At 33.4% G+C, this 17,318-nt stretch overlaps 1 protein-coding gene across 1 annotated transcript; it reads left to right on the forward strand.

The window, feature by feature from the left end:
- Positions 1 to 8,367: 8,367 nt before the first annotated feature.
- Positions 8,368 to 16,815, forward strand: LOC134601653 (AF4/FMR2 family member 4-like). The gene is made up of 13 exons (XM_063446172.1): positions 8,368 to 8,400; positions 9,286 to 9,655; positions 10,302 to 10,795; positions 11,484 to 11,566; positions 11,699 to 11,915; positions 12,537 to 12,625; positions 13,533 to 13,596; positions 13,769 to 13,905; positions 14,455 to 14,526; positions 15,147 to 15,240; positions 15,742 to 15,785; positions 16,211 to 16,431; positions 16,688 to 16,815. The coding sequence occupies exons 1-13, from the start codon at positions 8,368 to 8,370 to the stop codon at positions 16,813 to 16,815; spliced, it is 2,046 nt and encodes a 681-aa protein (XP_063302242.1).
- Positions 16,816 to 17,318: the final 503 nt, after the last annotated feature.

Consider the following 17,318-nt stretch of genomic DNA (forward strand, 5'->3'; position numbering starts at 1 on the left):
TTGTCACCTTCCAACTTAATTTTTGTAATTGATTTAAATTTAAACTGATCACATTGTTAGTGGTTTTATTGCTCGTAGGCACACCAACTCCAAAATATAGTCTAATTGAGGAAGGTTATTGTCTTTGTTTTTGGTTGATTTGCATTTAGACATTTTTAATGGGTAGGCTACTACATACCTGACTATAAAAGTCCATGTTACGGTACCTCCTGTAATAAATGCCCAAACCGCCGTTTAGTGGATATTCCCCGGTACAATACTGTAGTCGGTAGCGTATACAGTATAACCATGCGAACCGCGAGTTAGGGAATCCTCCAAACTCTCGAACGGTACGGTACGGCTTTCTACCTTCTTGAGCTTCAGTCACACGAACCGCCACTTACAGCCAAACGGCAATAGGACCTAAGCGGCATATAATCCCCACAAGCAGTCTCTAGTCGTTGGTAATAAAATCCCCCCCAATAACGAGACCAAGCTCCATTATGAGGGTAAAACATGAACTGAGTTTACTGTGGGCTACCTGCCCGTATTTATGCAGGTCTCCCACTTGGTTGGACTCCCCTAGGGGACGAAATGGAAGACTGAAATAACAGAAGGACATGGGGACATTTCAGACATACATCCCCCCCAATATTCCCAGCATGCATCACAGTTTCCTTTCCTCTGCTCGGGAGATAATTGGGAAGTAATTCAATTATCTCCTCGAGCAGAGGCACATCGCCATTTTAACTTCAAGTTATAAAAGACATTAAAATCTATAACTTTACAACTGCCGAACATATTGTATTCGCATAACCCATCCCCAGATAGCCTGGATCTGAGTGCGTATTATTGACGAATAGCGCTCAGATCCCATACGTATAGTTCAATCGCCATGGAGTCAAAGTCTGTTATAGTCCTTCGGTATGCGATTGACTCCATGGGACGGCTATCTGAGTTCAAGTCTATTTGTGCTGCTAAAGTTCCCGAACGGCCGGCGTTCGTATATCCCGGTCGATGGAGAAGGGAAGGTTGATGGCCTCAGCGGTGTTCGGTCGATGAAGTGTCCATTTTGAGTTCCATGGAATAACCGTCGAACACCGCTGGGCTTTCGCATAGTCAAAATGGCCGCCGCCTCGTGGTCGACATACGAACGACGACCACCCTGTCTTCGGTCTTAATGGAGAAGTGGCTGTGGTTAACCTCAACGTTCTAATTGGGATCAATAGGTTAACGAGCAGCACACTTCTCTCCTGGGTGGCCGTCCGTTCGGTAGTTGCGGTCGGCAAACAAATGTATTCCCTTAATCCAGACATACGAACGGGGAATACAGGCAAATGGCAAAACAGACGACCACAGTATATTTAGTCCAGACGGATGGGTCTGTCACAGTCCATATTCTATGAAATCTCTCAACTTGTACTTAAACCTTTAGAGGACAGTTGAGTCTTGTTTTGTAACCAAGTGCATTCTTTGACTTCATACAGCAGTGTGTTTTGTCATTTTCGTGGCTTGACATGGCTGCTGTCCTGAATTTTAGTTGATTTGCATTTAGCCATTTTTATTGGATAAGCTATTACATACCTGACTATAAAAGTCCACATTCTATGAAATCTCACAAATTCTACTAAAACCTTTAGAGGACAGTTCAGTCTTGTTTTGTGACCAAGAGCAATCTTTGAATTCATACAGCAGTGTGTTTTGTGATTTTTGTGGCTTGACATGGCTGCTGTCCTGAATTTCTGTTTTCATGAGGCAATATATTTTTGTTAATAGATTTCTGCTTTTTTTTAGTAGCTTCAATGTCTTTTTTAACAATGTTGGTTTTTAACATAATATTCATAGCTTTATGAATTCACCATTACCACTTGTAGTACAAATTGTGTTTATATTGGTCTGCGTGATCCCATATATTGGTATCTTTTAATTGTACAGTAAGTTTAAGTACTTGTATTCCCAATTTTAGAAGGAAAATACAACTTCCCTAAATATTTCTAAAGTTTTATATAGTAATTGTTTTCACATTGTGAACTTCAATTCCAGCCATCTTCTCAATCACATTATATTTGAATGCAATTTGTTTCTTTTAGAAACATAAAAATATTAAATATTGAGTTTTTGTCAAGCTGGAATGCAGAGGAAAATAACTTAAGCCCATTAAATATTAAACTTTTATTGTAACCTTCCAACTTAATTTTTGAAATAGATATGAACTAAAATTGATTATATTGTTAGTGTTTCCATGGCTTGCAGGCATACTAACTCCTAAAAATATTCTAATTGAGGAAGGTTATTGTCTTTCGTTGATTTATCTTAAGCAATTTTTAATGGATAGGCTACTACATACCTGACCATAAAAGTCCACATTTTAAGAAATCTCACAAACTGAACCTAAATCTGTAGAGGACAGTTCAGCCTTGTTTTGTGAACAAGTGCAATCTTTGACTTCATACAGCAGTGTGTTTTGTGATGCTTGTGGCTTTTCAAATTGTGAACTTAAATTCCATCATCTCCTCAATCACATTATATCTGAATATAATTAAATTATTTTAGAAACAAAATCTTTTCAAATTTCCACTATAAAGAAAGTTCTAACTGTTCTCAGTTTCATATTGTGTTTTGATCTACCTGGAATGATGTGAAAAATAAATTATTTCATTATATATGATACCTTCATTGTCACCTTCAAACCTAATTTTTGCAATTGATTTGAATTTAAAATGATTATATTGTTAGTGTTTTTATTGCTCGCAGGCACACCAACTCTTAAAAATATACTCTAATTAAGGAAAGTTATTGTCTTTGTTTTTGGTTGCTTTGCATTTAGACATTTTTAACAGGTAGGCTACTATATACCTGACTATAAAAGTCCATATTCTATGAAATCTCTCAAATTGTACTTAAACCTTTAGAGGACAGTTAAGTCTTGTTTGGTGACAAAGTGCATTCTTTGACTTCATACAGCAGTGTGTTTTGTCATTTTTGTGGCTTGACATGGCTGCTGTCCTGAATTTCTGTTTTTATGAGGTAATATATGTTTGTTTATAGATTTCTGCTTTCTTTTAGTAGCGTTAATGTCTTCTATAACAATGTTGTTGTTTTTTTCCATAATCTTCATAGCTTTATGAATTCACAATTACCACTTGTAGTACAAATTCTGTTTATATTGGTCTGCATGATCCAATATAATGGGATCTTTTAATTGTACAATAAGATTAAGTAAAAAATGTAAAAATCCTGATATCCACAAGTGAATATAGCAGAAAAGAAAGGAGAGGGAATAAGACAGACAGATTAGGTATAATTAATCAATAAATAGATTAATAACTTAGCTTTAAAACTGGAAAAGTTAAGATTAAATACTTGTATTCCCCATTTTAGAAGGAAAATACAGCTTCCCTAAATATTTCTAAAGTTTTATAAAGTATTTGTTTTCCTATTGTGAACTTAAATTCCACCCATCTCCTTAATCACATTATATTTGAATATAATTTAACTATTTTAGAAATGAAAAACAAACAAATTTACATTACAAAGAAAGTGCTAACTGTTCTCAGTTTCATATTGTGTTTTGGTGTACCTGGAATGCAGAGGAAAATAACTTAATCCCATTATATATTAAACTGTTATTGTAACCTTCCAACTTAATTTTTGCAATTGATTTGAATTTAAATTGATCACATTGTTAGTGTTTGTATGGCTCCCAGGCACACCAACTCTTAAAAATATTCTAATTGAGGAAGGTTATTGTCTTTGTTTTTAGTTGATTTGCATTTAGCCATTTCTATTGGATAGGCTATTACATATTTGACTATAAAAGTCCACATTCTATGAAATCCCACATATTCTACTAAAACCTGTAGAGGACAGTTCAGTCCCGTTTTGTGACCAAGAGCAATCTTTGAATTCATACAGCAGTGTGTTTTGTGAATTTTGTGGCTTATCATGGCAGCTGTCCTGAATTTCTGTTTTCATGAGGTAATGTATTTTTGTTAATAGATTTCTGCTTTCTTTTAGTAGCTTCAATGTCTTCTATAACAATGTTGTTTTTTTCCATAATCTTCATAGTTTTATGAATTCACCATTACCACTTGTAGTACAAATTTTGTTTATATTGGTCTGCGTGATCCCATATAATGGGATCTTTTAATTGTACAGTAAGATTAAGTACTTGTATTCCCAATTTTAGAAGGAAAATACAACTTCCCTAAATATTTCTGAAGTTTATATAGTAATTGTTTACACATTGTGAACTTAAATTTCAGCCATCTTCTCAATCACATTATATTTGAATGCAATTTGTTTCTTTTAGAAACATAAAAATATTAAATATTGAGTTTTTGTCAAGCTGGAATGCAGAGGAAAATAACTTAAGCCAATTAAATATTAAACTTTTATTGTAACCTTCCAACTTAATTTTTGAAATAGATATGAACTAAAATTGATTATATTGTTAGTGTTTCCATGGCTTGCAGGCATACTAACTCCTAAAAATATTCTAATTGAGGAAGGTTATTGTCTTTGGTTGATTTATCTTAAGCAATTTTTAATGGATAGGCTACTACATACCTGACCATAAAAGTCCACATTTTAAGAAATCTCACAAACTGAACCTAAATCTGTAGAGGACAGTTCAGCCTTGTTTTGTGAACAAGTGCAATCTTTGACTTCATACAGCAGTGTGTTTTGTGATGCTTGTGGCTTTTCAAATTGTGAACTTAAATTCCATCATCTCCTCAATCACATTATATTTGAATATAATTAAATTATTTTAGAAACAAAATCTTTTCAAATTTCCACTATAAAGAAAGTTCTAACTGTTCTCAGTTTCATATTGTGTTTTGATCTACCTGGAATGATGTGAAAAATAAATTATTTCATTATATATGATACCTTCATTGTCACCTTCAAACCTAATTTTTGCAATTGATTTGAATTTAAAATGATTATATTGTTAGTGTTTTTATTGCTCGCAGGCACACCAACTCTTAAAAATATACTCTAATTAAGGAAAGTTATTGTCTTTGTTTTTGGTTGCTTTGCATTTAGACATTTTTAACAGGTAGGCTACTATATACCTGACTATAAAAGTCCATATTCTATGAAATCTCTCAAATTGTACTTAAACCTTTAGAGGACAGTTAAGTCTTGTTTGGTGACAAAGTGCATTCTTTGACTTCATACAGCAGTGTGTTTTGTCATTTTTGTGGCTTGACATGGCTGCTGTCCTGAATTTCTGTTTTTATGAGGTAATATATGTTTGTTTATAGATTTCTGCTTTCTTTTAGTAGCGTTAATGTCTTCTATAACAATGTTGTTGTTTTTTTCCATAATCTTCATAGCTTTATGAATTCACAATTACCACTTGTAGTACAAATTCTGTTTATATTGGTCTGCATGATCCAATATAATGGGATCTTTTAATTGTACAATAAGATTAAGTAAAAAATGTAAAAATCCTGATATCCACAAGTGAATATAGCAGAAAAGAAAGGAGAGGGAATAAGACAGACAGATTAGGTATAATTAATCAATAAATAGATTAATAACTTAGCTTTAAAACTGGAAAAGTTAAGATTAAATACTTGTATTCCCCATTTTAGAAGGAAAATACAGCTTCCCTAAATATTTCTAAAGTTTTATAAAGTATTTGTTTTCCTATTGTGAACTTAAATTCCACCCATCTCCTTAATCACATTATATTTGAATATAATTTAACTATTTTAGAAATGAAAAACAAACAAATTTACATTACAAAGAAAGTGCTAACTGTTCTCAGTTTCATATTGTGTTTTGGTGTACCTGGAATGCAGAGGAAAATAACTTAATCCCATTATATATTAAACTGTTATTGTAACCTTCCAACTTAATTTTTGCAATTGATTTGAATTTAAATTGATCACATTGTTAGTGTTTGTATGGCTCCCAGGCACACCAACTCTTAAAAATATTCTAATTGAGGAAGGTTATTGTCTTTGTTTTTAGTTGATTTGCATTTAGCCATTTCTATTGGATAGGCTATTACATATTTGACTATAAAAGTCCACATTCTATGAAATCCCACATATTCTACTAAAACCTGTAGAGGACAGTTCAGTCCCGTTTTGTGACCAAGAGCAATCTTTGAATTCATACAGCAGTGTGTTTTGTGAATTTTGTGGCTTATCATGGCAGCTGTCCTGAATTTCTGTTTTCATGAGGTAATGTATTTTTGTTAATAGATTTCTGCTTTCTTTTAGTAGCTTCAATGTCTTCTATAACAATGTTGTTTTTTTCCATAATCTTCATAGTTTTATGAATTCACCATTACCACTTGTAGTACAAATTTTGTTTATATTGGTCTGCGTGAGCCCATATAATGGGATCTTTTAATTGTACAGTAAGATTAAGTACTTGTATTCCCAATTTTAGAAGGAAAATACAACTTCCCTAAATATTTCTGAAGTTTTATATAGTAATTGTTTACACATTGTGAACTTAAATTTCAGCCATCTTCTCAATCACATTATATTTGAATGCAATTTGTTTCTTTTAGAAACATAAAAATATTAAATATTGAGTTTTTGTCAAGCTGGAATGCAGAGGAAAATAACTTAAGCCAATTAAATATTAAACTTTTATTGTAACCTTCCAACTTAATTTTTGAAATAGATATGAACTAAAATTGATTATATTGTTAGTGTTTCCATGGCTTGCAGGCATACTAACTCCTAAAAATATTCTAATTGAGGAAGGTTATTGTCTTTCGTTGATTTATCTTAAGCAATTTTTAATGGATAGGCTACTACATACCTGACCATAAAAGTCCACATTTTAAGAAATCTCACAAACTGAACCTAAATCTGTAGAGGACAGTTCAGCCTTGTTTTGTGAACAAGTGCAATCTTTGACTTCATACAGCAGTGTGTTTTGTGATGCTTGTGGCTTTTCAAATTGTGAACTTAAATTCCATCATCTCCTCAATCACATTATATTTGAATATAATTAAATTATTTTAGAAACAAAATCTTTTCAAATTTCCACTATAAAGAAAGTTCTAACTGTTCTCAGTTTCATATTGTGTTTTGATCTACCTGGAATGATGTGAAAAATAAATTATTTCATTATATATGATACCTTCATTGTCACCTTCAAACCTAATTTTTGCAATTGATTTGAATTTAAAATGATTATATTGTTAGTGTTTTTATTGCTCGCAGGCACACCAACTCTTAAAAATATACTCTAATTAAGGAAAGTTATTGTCTTTGTTTTTGGTTGCTTTGCATTTAGACATTTTTAACAGGTAGGCTACTATATACCTGACTATAAAAGTCCATATTCTATGAAATCTCTCAAATTGTACTTAAACCTTTAGAGGACAGTTAAGTCTTGTTTGGTGACAAAGTGCATTCTTTGACTTCATACAGCAGTGTGTTTTGTCATTTTTGTGGCTTGACATGGCTGCTGTCCTGAATTTCTGTTTTTATGAGGTAATATATGTTTGTTTATAGATTTCTGCTTTCTTTTAGTAGCGTTAATGTCTTCTATAACAATGTAGGTTTTTTTCCATAATCTTCATAGCTTTATGAATTCACAATTACCACTTGTAGTACAAATTCTGTTTATATTGGTCTGCATGATCCAATATAATGGGATCTTTTAATTGTACAATAAGATTAAGTAAAACATGTAAAATCCTGATATCCACAATTGAATATAGCAGAAACAAAAGAAGAGGGAATAAGACAGACAGATTTGGTATAATTAATCAATAAATAGATGAATAACTTAGTTTAAAAACTGGAAAAGTTAAGATTAAGTGCTTGTATTCCCCATTTTACAAGGAAAATACAACTTCCCTAAATATTTTTAAAGTTTTATAAAGTATTTGTTTTCCTATTGTGAACTTAAATTCCACCCATCTCCTTAATCACATTATATTTGAATATAATTTAACTATTTTAGAAATAAAAACACGAATACATTTCCATTACAAAGAAAGTGCTAACTGTTCTCAGTTTCATATTGTGTTTTGGTGTACCTGGAATGCAGAGAAAAGTAACTTAATCCCATTATATATTAAACTGTTATTGTAACCTCCCAACTTAATTTTTGCAATTGATTTGAATTTAAATTGATTACATTGTTAGTGTTTGTATGGCTCCCAGGCACACCATCTCTTATACATATTCTAATTGAGGAACTTTATTGTCTTTGTTTTTGGCTGATTTGCATTTAGACATTTTTAATGGGTAGGCTACTACATACCTGACTATAAAAGTCCATATTTTATGAAATCTCTCAAATTGTACTTAAACCTTTAGAGGACAGTTCAGTCTTGTCTTGTGACCAAGAGCAATCATTGAATTCATAGAGCAGAGTGTTTTGTGATTTGTGTGGCTTGACATGGCTGTTGTCCTGAATTTCTGTTTTCATGAGGTAATATATTTTTGTTAATAGATTTTTGCTTTCTTCGAGCAGCTTTAATGTTTTCTATAACAATGTTGTTTTTTTCCATAATCTTCATAGTTTTATGAATTCACCATTACCACTTGTAGTACAAATTGTGTTTATATTGGTCTGCATGATCCAATATAATGGGATCTTTTAATTGTACAGTAAGATTAGGTACTTATATTCCCCATTTTAGAAGGAAAATACAACTTCCCTAAATATTTCTAAAGTTTTATATAGTAATTGTTTTCACATTGTGAACTTAAATTCCAGTCATCTCCTCAATCACATTATATTTGAATATAATTGAATTATTTTAGAAACAAAATCTGTACAATTTCCACTTCAGAAGAATGTGCTAACTGTTCTCAGTTTCATATTGTGTTTTGGTCTACCTGGAATGCTGTGAAAAATCAATAATTTATTTATTATTTTATTCATAAAATATTTTACCAGGAAAGGTACATTGAGATTTGTCTCGTTTTCAAGTATGTCCTGGGTCCACAAATCATTTTATTCCATTATATATTATAAATTCATTGTCACCTTCCAACTTAATTTTTGTAATTGATTTGAATTTAAATTGATCACATTTTAGTGTTTTTATTGCTCGCAGCACACCTGTAGAGGACAGCTTAGTTTACTATGATCAAGTGCAAACTTTAAATTCCTACAGTAGTGTGTTTTGTGATTTATGTGGCTTGACATGGCTTCTTTTGGAAATTGAGGTAATATATTTTTGCTGATAGATGTCTGCCTCTTTTTAGTATCTATAATGTCCTTTATAACAATGTTTTTTTTTGTTCATTGTATTTGTTGCTTTATGAATGTCAGAAATTGCAATTAATTTAATTTTAACTTTTCTTTTAGTCTGACCCTCCATCATCAAATAAGTGGTACTTGGGTAACTGGTTGAAGAAGGGGAATCCACACAAAGTGTCTCTTGCATCTTCATTAGATACTAATATGGTATCATCCCATGGATACAACAAGGAGAATCAAGAGCAGGGCACTAGAGCAGGAAATACAGAATCATGTGGTCCAAAGGAGTTTACCACTTCTTTTACCCCCACCCGAGACACCAAGAATGCACAAAAAGGCTCTGAAAGCAGACGAGGCAGAAAGAAGTCTCCATCTCAATTTCAAAACACCACACTAAGGAGAGATATTTTGAAAAATCAGTCCAGACATTTTGCAAAGGAATCTGTAGAGACACCACGAGATGGACTCAAAATAGAGAGTGTTCCTCTAAAACTCTCTATTGATGAGGATGATAGTTTTTTTCACTTTTCATCATTGTTTACTCCTATGAAGAAGCTTCTTTCACCCCTTAGAGACCCAGAGGATCAGTTATCTCTTATTGTAAAGACTGGCTTAACCCTGTTATCCCCAAAACATGGACAGCCTTACAAAAAATCAGGGCAGCCCAAAGTTGAAAAGACAGAACCTGAGAAGCAACAAAAAGAGACCAAGAAGCAGACAGTGAAGAGCTCCAACAATGGGAAGTGGAAGCACATGGTACGTAATCTTATCACATGCACATAGAATATTTTTGTTTTTCACATAGTCTGCATAGCTTTGTAAATGTCAAAATTTACGATCAATTATTTTTTTAACTTTGATTTATTTATTTATTTTTTAGGCTGACCTTTCATCTTTAAATAAGTGGCAGTTGGGGCAGGGCACTGAAGCAGGTTATACAGAATCAAGTAGCCCAAAGGAGTCCACCACTTCCTCTACCCCCATCCAAAACACCAACACTGCACAAAAAGGCAATGAAAGCAGCCAGGGCAGGCATAAGTCTCCAGCTCAATATGAGAGCACAACACAAAGGAGAACTTTGTCCAAAAAAGCTGAAAAGGCATCTGTTGAAGCACACAAAATAGAAATTGCTACTACAGCAGAAATTACTACAAATATGCCCCCTAACAGACCAAATGCTTCTACAAATGGCTCTCACAAACTCAACATGAAAGAACCCAAATCCTCTCCCTGCCTTGCAGCAGAGAATAAAAAGTCTAAGTCTTTATCAAAATCCCTTCAGAAGTCCAGAGAGTTTGTTAAAACATCTTTAGTCCAAACGTCTAAAAGTTCAGAGAGCAATAGAACATCTCCTCTAAAACCCTCCATTGAGCAGGAAGATATTTTTTATCGCTCATTATTAACTCCTATGAAGGGGCTTCTTTCACCCCTTAGTGACCCTGAGGATCAGTTACCTCTTATTGTAAAAAAGGACTCAAACCTGTTGTCCCAGATTCCTGGATGGCCATACAAAAATGCAGAGCAGCCCACGATTGAAAAGATTGCACCTAAGCAGCACCCAAAAGAGACCCAGAAACAGACCGAGCAAAGCTTCAATAAGGGGAAGCGGACGCACAAGGTTAGTAATCTCAACACGTACACAAAGAATTGTTTTGAAAATGATTTATTTTGTTTTCTTTTTCTGTCCCAAAACACCACATAATTTTAAACTTATAGTAAAATTAACTTTAATATCTCTTTCCAGTTTAACTTGCTTTCACGGCTCTAACTTTTTCATAATGAATAGAGGGGTTTGGTCCCTACTGTAATTTTACTCCTGGACCAAAGACACATGATTTTATTCCAGAAATGTCATCTGCCCTTGTGTGGATATTTGTTTTTGTTTTACACTTTCACTATTCTGACCACTAGCATAAGTTGCATTGGTTACTGAAGTTTTCCTAAACAAATATATTTTCCCACTGTAATGGGGTTCTCAATATTGTCTCATTTTGTGTTATTTGCAAACCTAGTTCTCCAAACAATTGATTCGTGTGCTGTCTAAATAGCCATTGTAATGTTTCTTCAAGGACATCAAATTGAAACTGAACAAAGCTTTGTTATACTCTTGGCTAGGTGTCCCAAGTTTCCATTCAGATTAATATAAATAATAAATGTTAAGATTTATTGACTGACATGAATTCAATAGAAAATTCAGATTTTTATTTTTTCTAAATAAGGGTGTCTTTAAAAACTCGAGCTTTGCACTGTGATTGGATATTTTAAAATATTTTATATTTATAGAATATGTACATTTTTTTTAACAGAATGATGAAGAATTAAAAGGTAATGATGCCAAGAAACAAAAAGTAGAAGAAAAGACCACAAACTACAAAGTGCCCAGTAAAGAGTAAGTACTATATCTGATCTTGTTTATTCATTCACTATGTGTGTATGTTTGTATTGTGTGTGCGTCTGTGTAACCTCTCATGTACATTGTGTTGCAACACCTCATTAATATATTTGTTTTTTCATGTTTCAGGTTGTCAAAACCAATTCCTGTAAAGGAAAGAGAGTTACTCCCTTCATCTGCAACCCCAGCTCTACAGAAAGATTTCAAGTCTGAACATGGGTCTCGAAAAAGAACCATTAGCCAGTCTTCATCTCAGAAATCCAGCAGCAGTGGCAGCACAAAGGATAGTGGCACCGAAAGTAAGTCTTCTGATAAGCAAAGAAAAAGTAGCACCGAGGAGACAAAGGTAAACATTGCAATGGTTTTCCAGACAGAAATTCTTAGGGATGATAGTTTCAAAAACCTGATTTGCCCAAGTTAATATCTTAAGGGATTGTTAAATCCAACAAATGTTGCATTGTTTGTTTACGAAGTTGAACATGTTTACGTCTTAAACTGAGTAAATCCTTCTTCAATGGGAATATTGTGCAGCTGAGTATTGTTAAACCTGTACATCGTCCAATCCAATTGGATTCAGCTACAGACCCTTAGTCTGTAATGAAGTCAATAAGCAACGTAATAGCCGACAATATATTTTCAAGGTTTTATGTGTTGCTTTCAGCCAACATGCGTTTAACTTTAAACCAGTTTATGGATATAGAACAAAACAGAAGCACATTTCTTACAGTTCTGACAATATAACTTGGTCCATTATGGGACACCCAATGTATTGTTGTGAAGAAGAGTTCCACTGTCTGGATTAGATCTCATTCATAAATAGATAAATAGAATGCCTATTCCACTCAGGTTTTTAATTTATTTAAAGGATTTTCAGTGATGTAGACATCACAATTGGAACAGCAGTAACAACAATATAGTCCGCAAAACTTTACTTTGTGTAATGAATTGTACATTTCTTCCTTTCCAGGATAAACCCTCAGGTAATACAGCTTCTGTCGCTTTTGTGCCAGCAATCAATAAAAAATTGTGGAGAGCAAAACTGACCTTCGAAGACAGGTGAGGCATTTGAAACACAAAATCATCTCTTTAACATGGTGTTGTACAGATAGACCTTTATGGTAGTTTATAACATGAAAGCACAAACAAACAAGTTAATTATTTAACATGTTAATCAGCAAAAAATATATTTTTTGACCATATCGGATTTACACCTTAACAATCTCTGGGAAGGACTCTCAAATGGTAACACAAGACAACATGTTTTATCTTTTTTCATAAAACTAAATAGCATTTTTCTTTTCAAAACAATTTAATGTATCTGCAGTTCTATTCTACTTCAGCTTTTGTTGGATAGAAAAAAATAATGCCGACCATGTTGTCCAGCAAGAGCTCACTTTAAAGGTCCCTGGGCTATTATAACTTTTGACTTCTAGTGTTAAACAAACACATTGCTTAAATGAACACATCACATTAGAAAACTCAAAAACACCAAAATTTGTCCATACAACAGATGGTTTTAAAGGTCCCGGTGCTATTGTAACCTTCTAGTTATAAGACTTCAGGTGTTATAACACATTACTTAACTCTCTCTATTAGATACATCTTTAAGATTGTAGAAAACTCAAAAACACAAAACAAGTAAATCATTTACAATGTTTGTCAGCAAAAGAATATTTTTGATCTACACATTAACAATCTCTGGGGAGGTTTGGGGATGCTGGGGGTAGGTGGTGGCTACAATCTGATCTTAGGGCCCAACTGCCATTGTCTTCTGTCCTTATAAATTGTCATATAGACATAACTCCGAGGATCAGTGTAATAATGATTTGTATGCCTTGCTTTCTCTCCAGCACTCAAATGGTTAAACTAGACAATATGTTTTATCACTTATTTCCTTTGCAATGAGTAGTTTCATAAAAAAAATGGTATGAAAACATCTCTTAATCCATTTTGTCTCTTCCAGAACCCATTCGGCTGATCACTATCTACTGGAAGCGAAGAAAGTAAAGCACAAGGCTGATGCGTTGGTAATGAAGTACCCCCAAATCTTTACAAAGGTGCATTTTACTTTGCTTACGTTTATTCTGGCGGGTGGAAGATAGCGGATTTTGCATGTATTGTTGTAATTTTTCAGTGGGTTTGTCTTTGTATTTTTCCAACCTGGCAAAAAAAAATATCTTTTTTTTTTTTCCTTTGTAGTCAGACAGATTCGAGAAAGCAGTACTCTACCTTGATGCGGTGCTTTTTTTCATTGAGTGCGGAAACGCTTTAGAGAAGAGTGTCGACGAATCAAAATCTCCATTTCGGATGTATGGTGAAACATTAGAGTTAATAAAGTATGTATTTTAATTAGAACTTTCATTTTTATGGGATGTGATATGCTTGTAATAGTATTACTTGTTAAGCAGTAGTTTGAGGGTTTTTTTTTGTTTTGTTTTTTTTAAATCACTGCCCATGTTTTGTGCAGAGCATCAAGTAATATATTAGAGATAGGAACATTTTTCTGTGGATGCACTATTTTTATGGCATCCAGCTTAAAACCAAACTAGGCTGTAGGGAAACCAGAACAAGGCGGTGTTAATATTAGTAATACTTGCCATAACTCCTGCAGCCTGTGGTGGGTGTCACCTAGCCTTTCCTCTTTGGCCACTGCTCAACTCCTGCTCTTTTGTATTTTATACAGATTAGAATGATGGATTTAAATACTACCAGGGGTCTGATGTAGTCTATTCTATTAAGAATCTTAGTAGTGGAAGAATGTTGTTAGAAATGTGTGGCCGCTGTGTGCAGTGAGGCTTGGTGAAAGTAAACGTTAATGTCTTACAAATATACTACTACAACAATTAATTTTACTATATTTTAATAAGTTTGCATTACCTTTCTAGGTACACCTTGAAATTGGCATGCCCTGCAGCCCCTGATGCTACATCAGCTGATAAGAGACTTGCTGTTCTTTGGTATGTATTTTTTCACTCTTGCATTGTAAACCAAAATCACACTATTGTCAGAAAACCATAACCGAGCGTTATCTGATATTAATTCTGAAGGCAGATAGTAGAGCAAATATCTAAAAGTGGAAATATAAGCCATGCTATGTTTTGCCTGTCTCCATGCACAACTTCTTCACTTTCCAGTAGATATGTCTATAAAGTGTATGCCAGTGAGGTAGTCATTGGTTGGACTTAAAAAAATATGATCTGTTTGGAATAGCCAGTTTGAAACCGGATGCTTGTGAATCATACATTGCGTACAGATACTTCTAAATGTGAACAGATAACTAAAAGTTCTAGGTATATATGGCAGGGAGTTTTATAATCAAAGTGCTATTCTCCCTTAAGATTTGCAACCAGTTTGGTAAGCATGACTACCTGTACTAATAGGAGAAAAATAATACCAATGTCAACAGTTAGTACCACATTGTTTTCCTTTGCTGGTAGATATTTTAACAAAGAAATTTATCAACTAATAAAACACTATGCTAAAATGAATCATCCAGCCAGTGAGATACCTGGTCTACTAACTAATACAGATTTTACATGCTGCATATTTAGTGATTGATTTTGTTGTGTCTCCTCAGTCTTTGCTGTCAATCCCTTTTGTACTTGAGGTTATTCAAACTGAAGAAGGAGAGTGCATTGGAAGATTCCAAGACATTAACTAAATACTTAAACGTAAGAGCTTTTTCAGAATGGTAGCAATTGTTTGGTATTTCTATATATTGTATTTTTAGGGTCTTTGGGTTATTCTTTTTTTCTATATTTGTGTTGTCAGTGATTTTGTTTAGGACTGATATTTTTGAATACTAATGACTGATTTAAATTGAAATATTTTATAGAAATGTAGATGTAAGGGGTAATTCTTATCAGGTCCATAGTTCAAAGTTTGAATCCTTCTACAATTAAATATTGTACATGATTCAACTTCCATGTACAAATCTTGGGTATTACAGGTACATCTTCACATGTTTATACTTCTGTTTTATACATTTTGTTGGTGACATTATTTGTAGATGTATTCATTACATTTTTTTACTTATCTGAAGTTCACATTAGGAGGATAATAATATACATAATAATAGACTGGTTGTGGTCCTGGAGGATTAAATCATAAAGGCCCACTGTAATTCCAGGGATTTTATTCAATATTTAACATGTTTTTTTTTCCCTTTGCAGATCTCTTACGGTAATTCTCAAGCTCCATCTCCTACCAGGGGAAGGTAAGACGTTTGCTTTAACTACGTGATTTCATTTCTTTGTAGTTAAATGTTTGGAACATGCCTTGGAAAGTATTTTTGGGCAATATGTGTCTAGAAAACAGAAACTAAAAGTTTTTGTTTTAAAGCAAACCTGCTTTGGCCTAAAATTTGAAATGAACTTCGAAAAGTGCCCAGCACTCAGGAGTTATAAATAAATGTATTTTAAACCACTCAAGTGTTCCTTTTATACCTGCAAGGCATAACATTTGCAAACACGTAAGGTTATGCAGTCATTTTTAGGCTTCTTAACAATCAAAATATATGTGTTTTCTATATTTAATCGCTCTGAAATGGAACTGAATGCAAGTATAATTATATAAAAGAGGCAGCATGCTCTTTTTGACTAAAGTTAAATCCTAACAATGACTTTTTCATTTATCATATAGCAAATCCGTGAGTATGCCTTTCCCAGTGTCTCCGAAGCTGTCTCCCGGCAATTCTAATAGCTATTCCTCCAATGTGTCCAATACTACTGGAGACACGTCATTTGTGACTATATCACAGAAGATTCACCAGATGACAGCCAGCTATGTCCAGGACACGTCCAACTTCCTTTATGCCACTGAAATTTGGGACCAAGCAGAACAACTCTGCACAGAGCAAAGTGGTAAGGTTTCTTATTATTTACATAATATGTAATAAACTGCTTAGTTTCTCTGTATTATGTATTAAATTTATTCTAGATTAAAGGGCTCTTATAGTTTACAATTACAACTACTAGTATAGACATACTTTAAAAAGATGAGGAGGTCCTTGCTCTGATTTTAGTCTAGATACTGGAATGCAGCTTGACATGGAATATTATAACTAGAAAAAAAGGATATTGGCCTCATATTTACATTTTATTTATTTCTTCTCTCCAGAATTTTTTTCTGAACTGGATAAAGTTATGGGCCCCCTGAACTTCCATTCCAGCACCATCCCAGAACTGGTATGCTACACCCGTCAAGGCCTGCACTGGTTACGCCTTGATGCCAAGTTGAAACATTAATGACCCCAACCAACTAGAATCCTTTCTTGCTGCCTCTAACTGTATCCACAACACTGTGTTTTGTTGAGATTGCAAGACTGACATAATTTACAGACTGGCTGGTCACGATGGACAAAGAATTCTGCACGTCTTCTTTTCACACATATCCTTTAAAAATAAGCTTTGCTGTTCATCTTGCTAAAAGACACTATCTTTATTTTTATTTAAAAATAAATTATTTAAAAATTCCTGAGGAATCCAAATTCTTGATTTCATGCACAATACATTTTTAAAACTATTTATTTTAAGAAAACGTTAAATCTGCCATAGAGAGAGTTTTTCTTTATTATTTTTTTTATTTAATATAAATGCTTTCAGCAGTTTAGAAGATGTCATGAGTACATGATGGCCTGCATTTAAAAGGGCATTGACAAATGATATGTCTACACTTTCTTTTTGCTGTGGTAAATAATTAAATCAAACGATGAAATCCAAAATAAGATAACGCTGAAGTTTGAGACATT

The sequence above is a fragment of the Pelobates fuscus genome, chromosome 3 (assembly GCF_036172605.1).
Source record: "Pelobates fuscus isolate aPelFus1 chromosome 3, aPelFus1.pri, whole genome shotgun sequence".
Classification (NCBI taxonomy): Eukaryota; Metazoa; Chordata; class Amphibia; order Anura; family Pelobatidae; genus Pelobates; species Pelobates fuscus.

Bases quoted from the DNA above. Each gene is read 5' to 3' on its own strand.
- LOC134601653 (XM_063446172.1), top strand. From the start codon at position 8,368: ATGGCTGTTGTCCTGAATTTCTGTTTTCATGAG. The intron at 12,626-13,532 runs GTGAGGCATTTG...TGTCTCTTCCAG, and splicing joins AAACTGACCTTCGAAGACAG to AACCCATTCGGCTGATCACT. The intron at 14,527-15,146 runs GTATGTATTTTT...GTGTCTCCTCAG, and splicing joins AAGAGACTTGCTGTTCTTTG to TCTTTGCTGTCAATCCCTTT.